Source organism: Nicrophorus vespilloides, unplaced genomic scaffold (genome assembly GCF_001412225.1).
Source record: "Nicrophorus vespilloides isolate i.1.1-1 unplaced genomic scaffold, Nicve_v1.0, whole genome shotgun sequence".
Classification (NCBI taxonomy): Eukaryota; Metazoa; Arthropoda; class Insecta; order Coleoptera; family Silphidae; genus Nicrophorus; species Nicrophorus vespilloides.
The window spans coordinates 130,117-136,845 of record NW_017099854.1 but is presented as its reverse complement, the minus strand read 5'-3'; the positions used below and the strand labels follow the sequence as shown (position 1 = coordinate 136,845).

Genomic DNA, 6,729 nt, shown 5'->3' with positions numbered 1-6,729 from the left:
ATTAGGTAATGTTTTGTAGTTATAATCTGTATTGAATATAGTAGTTCAAGTGTATGTACACATATTGTGTTTTTCTTTAATTGTTTTATCAACATTGCAATGGAGTAACTTTGTTTTTAATTCAAAAGAAATTAAGGATAGTTGGGGCCCCTAGGTAAATTTTTGTTCGAGGCCCCTAGGCACGTGTTTCAACGTCTTCATGGATAATCCTGACTAAAACTATATATAACTTGTGTATTCCTTTATTTATAAAATGTTAACAATAAAAAACCTTAAAATACGAATATTTTTTTGTTGTTTATAATAAAAATGTATAGTGATTGTGTTTCGCTTAAGGCAAAAGCTCATCGGAAGTGTATGTTTCGAAGAAATTGTTAAGAGCTTTGTCGAGCACACTATCAAAATAGTTTTCTAGAATGGGAACAAGAAGTTCAAACATATAAGAACTATTATCATTAATAACATCATTCATAATTTTCGAAATCTTCGTGTTTCCCGAATACAATTTGTACAGATCCATATGTAAAATTCCATCTGTAGTAATATCAATATCCCTGTGTACCTGCTGAAAGTAATTGTCACCATTTTGGTGAATTATATTGGTTTTCACCTCTAAATCTAAAATTAGTTGTGCTGGAACAAATGATATTTTAAAGAATGTTATTAATAACAAAGCTGTTAACTAACTTGCGTATACTTCGATTGGTCCGGTGCCATCAAACTTCATATTAAATAAATTTCCTTTGCATCCATAAGATCCAATACCATCAATACGAGGAAATTTGATTTGGAATTTGAAAAGATTATTTTTTAGATCTACGTCAACTTTCAGGACATTGAAATTTTCGAGCCCTGTAATATTGTAGTTCCATAATCCAAATTCAAAGTTGGAACTGTTAATGACCGAGTACGGAATATAAATATTTTTTAAACTAGGTATGAGTAAATCTGGTAATCCATCTGCTAAATACGGTTTTGCAGCTTCTATTTTATTAGAAATGTATTCATTCAAATCCAATGATTGTTGATTGAATGACTTTATTTGTGGACCTAAAATTATTTAGTTATCTTTAGAATTATATCACAAATTGATGATAACTACTTACATAATTTTGCAGCATTTGCAAGGATAACAATTGAGGATACAACTGCTACGTGGAGAAACATTTTGAATTTAAGTTGTTTTCTCGAATTTTAGCTTATATATACTTTTGATGAAACATAAATTACAAACAAATATTTGAAGAAAACTTAAATTTTAATTATCCAGTCACGTATATTTGAAAACATTATAAACGTGTGTATAATCTAATAAAATTCTATAAAATTTCCTGTCGTTATTTATTTATCAGATTTAGTTTTTGTTAATAAAACATTTATATAAGTAACAAAAACAATGAAATAACATTCATTTTGCACCAATTAAATATTGTTAATTATTTGAAAGAAAACTATGTATACAACTTATTACAAAAATATTTGAGAATGGTAAAAAGATGAAACTATATATATATCAAAATGTATGGTTTCCTACAATATAACACTGTCTTAATGTTTATTTTGCTCATTGCATATAATAATGTACATTGCGTGGACACTACGCAAAAATGATGTAGCAGGCTCGTAATCCTGCTCGTAAGCAGAAAGCACGGTGAAACAACATTTCACCCGAGCCAGGTGATGTCTGGCCATGGATGCTTTGGCAAGTACCTGCACTTCATCGCGAAGAAGGTGTACGAAAGGTGCTGGTATTGTGAGGAGGATGGTAGCCTTGAACACACGCTATTTAGGTGCTGCAGATGGGTTGGAAGGAAGCACGAGGCGGAGGCAGAATTGGGAGTTCTGCTAGAGCCAGAAAATGTTATCAGTCTGGAATAGTTTAAAAATGTTACTGTAGACATTTTCGATATAGTCGGGATTTTGATACAGTTGGGATTATGGTTTTCGGGATTTTCATATAGTCGGGATTATAGTTGTCGGAATTTCGATACAGTCGGCATTTCAAACATCGGGAATTTGATTGGCGGTATTTCGGTTGTCGGGCTTGCGATTGCCACCGGTCTATCAAACACTGGGAATTCCCATCTTGTCACTCATCCGAAATATCGCTCGTTAAGCTAGTTATTTTTGTTACAATTTAAGAGAGGTATTACTGTATTATATTTTATAACAAACTGTATAGCAAATGTTTTTATTTTCTTCGGTGAAACAGACTAAGAATTTATTTAAAAAAATTGATTATCTTAACATTATCATTATAATTGCAATAGAAGCTTTTCTATAGTCTTATTTTAATTTTAAAAAAATACAATTGCATTGGAGTAAATTTGTAGGAAGTAGGAACAATTTTGAAGAGATACAATACTTTTTTAATAAAAAATAAATATAGATAATAATAATTTTGTTATTATGAATATTAACGATATTTGCATTTAAATACGAACATTATTATTTGTTTAGAATAAAATTTAATTAAAATGCTTGTGTTTCACTTAAGGAAAAAGCTCATCGTAAGTGTACGTTTCGAAGAATTTATCAATAGCTTTGTCGAGCACACCATCTAAATGTTTCTCTAGAATAGGAACAAGAAGTTCAACCATATAATAACTATTGTCATTAAAAATTCCATTCATAATTTCCGTAATCTTTGTATTCCCCATATATAAATTGTCCATGTACACGTGAAAAACACTGTTAGTACTTATATCGATACGCCTGTATACCTGCTGGAAGTAAGTAAATCCTTTGCGTTCAACTAGCTTGGTTTTTAGCTCTAAATCCATAAAAAAATTTGCTGAAATAAATAATATTTAAAAATAATCTTAGTGAAAAAGTTAGTAACTTACTTGCGTAGATATTTATTGGTCCGGTACCATCAAACTTCATATTAAACAAATTTCCTTTGCATCCATAAAATCCGTTACCTTCAGCATAAGGAAATTTCATTTGGAATTTGAAGACGTTATTTTTTAGATCAACATCAACTTTCTGAACATTGAAATTTTCGAGTCCTGTAAGATAGTAATTCCATAATTCGAATTAAAAATTGGATTTATTCACGACCGAGTACGGAATAACGATATGTTTTAAACTAGGTATGGATAAATCTGGTAATCCATCTGCTAAATACGGTTTTGCAGCTTCTATTTTATTAGAAATGCATTCATTCAAGTCCAATGAATCTTGATACAATGGTTTTATATACGGAACTAAAATAATACATACAATTATATATTTACTTCACAAATAGGTGATAACTACTTACATATTTTTCCAGCATTTGCTATGATTACAATGGAGGATACAACTGCGATTTGGAGAATCATTTTGCATTTAAGCTGTTTTTCTCGTATTTTCACGTATATATACTTTTGATGAAACTTAAATTGCAAACAAATATTTGACGAGATCTTAAGTTTATATTAACCAACTACGGCAGGTTTTTCGAAAACATTATATATCTAATTAAATATTATGCATTTTGATCTTATTCCAGTCCTTATTTATGAATCACATTTAGTGTTTGTTAATAAAACAGCGATTTAATAATAGTATATTGCGTAGACACAATATGTTTCATAAACTGTATGACTTGTTTATCAGTTTTTCACATAAAATAACAAAATGTAATTAAAAAATTTCATTATCTTAATCTTTTATAAATAAACATTATCTAAATTAAAAACCATTACATTAACTTTGTTTAATTAGTAAAGTAATTCATTGAAACTATATTATCTTAGTGAATATGCTTAGTAAATATAATTTATTGAATACTGTTATAGCATTTATACCTTCAAAGTATAAATATGTAATTTCTAATTAAATTATAGCAGTTTTTCTATTTATAGCAAACAATGTTTAATTATAAAAAGAATAAAATGCTTTATGAACTAAAAACTATAATATTTATTATTATTAACAAAAGGAACAAATACAATTAAATTTGTATGGCTTTACGGTCAACTTTTGTGGAACCCGTAAAGCGAGGTACTATTGTAATAAAAATAATTAAAATGTACATATACATAATTTGTCTTTATTTATTTAATCAGTTATGATAAACCACACAAAAATTGTTAAGAATAAAAATCCTTTAAATTTAAAGTTATTGTGTTTCGTTTAAGGAAAAAGCTCATCGTAGGTGTAAGTTTCGAAGAAATTATTAGTAGCTTTGTCGAGCACACTATCTAAATAGTTTTCTAGAATGGGAACAACAATTTCAAACATATAATAACTGTTATCATTAATAATTCCATTCATGATTTCCGAAATCTTCGTGTTTCCCGAATACAATTTGTACAGATCCATATGAAAAATACCATTTGTAGTTATATCAATATCCCTGTCAACTTGCTGTAAATACTTGTGACCATTACGTTGAATTATATTTGTTTTCAGCTCTAAGTTCAAAATTAATTTCGCTGAAACAAAATATATTTTATAAATTTTATTAGAAACAATGCTATTAACTTACTTGCAAACGCTTCGATTGGTCCGGTGCCATCAAACTTTATATTGAATAAATTCCCCTTGCATCCATAAGATCCATTACCTTGAATATAAGGAAACTCGATTTGGAATTTGAAGAGGTTATTTTTTAGATCAACATCAACTTTCAAGATATTGAAATTTTCGAGCCCTGTAATATTGTAATTCCATAATTCGAATTCAATGTTGGATCTGTTCACGACTGAGTACGGTAAAACGACATGTTTCAAACTAGGTATGGATAAATCGGGTAATCCATCTGCTAAATACGGTTTCGCAGCTTCGATTTTATTTGAAATGCATTCATTTATGTCCAACGATTGTTGGTTGAATGGAGCTGAAATTATTTAGTTATTTAAACAATTATTTCTCAAATTAATGATAAGTACTTACATAATTTTGCAGCATTTGCAATGACTACAATTGAGGATACAACTGCGATGTGTAGGAACATTTTAATTTTATGTTGTTTTCTCGGATTTTATTATATATATACTTTTTTGATAAAAGATAAATTATAAACAAATATTTGATGACACCTAGATTGAATTCATCAGACAGGTTTATCATTAATTTTTAAAAACATTACATATTTCTGTATACTCCAATAACAAATTATTATTGTAGATCTGATTCCACACGTTAATTGTGAATTAGATTAAGTTAACATTTTTTTTGTTAAGAAAACAATTTGATTTTAGCGATATAATAATTAAATAACATCAATTCTATAATACTTTAACATTTTTTGCAAATAAGAAATATTTAAAAAAGGAAACAGATAATGCAAATTATAAAATAAAATTGATATAGTTTATTAAAAAAAGAAATTGAAAATATAACGGGTTTCTTAGAATGAATCACTGGGTCTAGTGCACTATGTATATTATATTACGTATTATGTATATTTTTTACTTTTTCACATAATATTTAAAAAAAAAACAGTATATCCATCTTCTCTAAATATAGATTATCTAAATGTAAATATTGATATTGACGTTAAGCTGAATGCACGTATTGACCTGAGTTTCTGTCTTAAATCCAAATTACAGTGCAAATAACAACGTAAAAAAGTACATAAATGCCGGAGATCTAAAAGGAATGCAGAAAAATGTGTAAGAAAACGAAACCTCGATCCATGGGATAAAATAGAAGAAATAGGAAAATAAGAAAGTAAAATACATATATTAGATTCGTTGTAGGGATCAGTTCAAATAAATAGTTCTTAACTACTACAGCACAAGAAATGCACGAACTAGAACTACGATCTTCTATTTCTTTAAACATACGGACTGGCAAAATTATGAGAAATGGTTAATATATATAATTTTATGTCATAGTATTATAGTATATATATCATAGTATATATAGTTATTCCTGCGAATATTAATTAATTCTAATGGTGGTAGACCATTGTTTTCTGGTAAACTTTGCAATGGAAGTTTTTACTATTATATTCTTCTGTAAGTTGTTGGTTGGCTGCCGTCTTGTATCAAACTTCAGTATATTGATGCTCTGCGATTCCAATGTTCCCTTTGTCTGTGTATCTGCTACTATCCTTAACACTGTCATTGTTCATCGACTTGCTGAACCTCCTTCATTTGACTGTCCTTTCATGATGAATGATGGCCTTATTGCTGCAAGCACTGAGAGGGCTCACAAAGAGCCTGGTTTGACCAGGATTCGAACCGGCGCCCACGAAATCGTGAGTAGGGCTACTTAACCAATCGGATACTAGTCGCCCTGGATGAATATATAAATAAAAATCATTATAAATAAATTATCTTTTTGACCTAATTCTTGTTGCCGCATCGCGATAAGTGAATGTAAGGACACTGATTTTGAGTAGGTAATAAAGCTCAACAGCAAGAAGAAACCAATCATCATTGCAACAACAAATAGTAAACAAACTAGAAATAACACAGAGAAAAATACTTCAACAACAAAATAAAAATGTCAGTCACTATAAAATAGATATAATGAATAAAATATAATAAACTATATCCACTATACTATTTAAAAAGCTTTTGAAAAGCTGCATGGAAATGACAATGACGAGGAAATACGACAAATTAAAATTTGTTTTCTAATTAAAAACACTACTAAATTCTCGAAATATCAAAAGAACAGAAGGATAATATTCTGTTATTCTGAGGTCGGCGATGCGAAAACCGACTTACGAATCTCAATTTTTCTACAAAACCGGTTTAAACCGTTTATCGAGTTTTTACAAAAAAA

General features: G+C 28.9%; 1 protein-coding gene across 2 annotated transcripts; it reads right to left on the bottom strand.

Moving 5' to 3' along the window:
• Positions 1–251: 251 nt before the first annotated feature.
• LOC108565835 lies at positions 252–1,040 on the bottom strand. 2 transcript variants are annotated; one of them, XM_017925481.1, is made up of 2 exons: positions 688–1,040; positions 252–633 (listed from the first exon to the last, which is right to left on the bottom strand). In XM_017925481.1, exons 1-2 carry the CDS (start codon positions 725–727, stop codon positions 332–334), a joined length of 342 nt encoding a protein of 113 aa, XP_017780970.1. In that variant the 5' UTR covers positions 728–1,040; the 3' UTR covers positions 252–331. The 2 variants fall into 2 exon arrangements, with proteins under 2 accessions (XP_017780970.1, XP_017780972.1); XM_017925483.1 differs by having other exon boundaries at positions 252–618.
• Between the last annotated feature and the right edge of the window lie 5,689 nt (positions 1,041–6,729).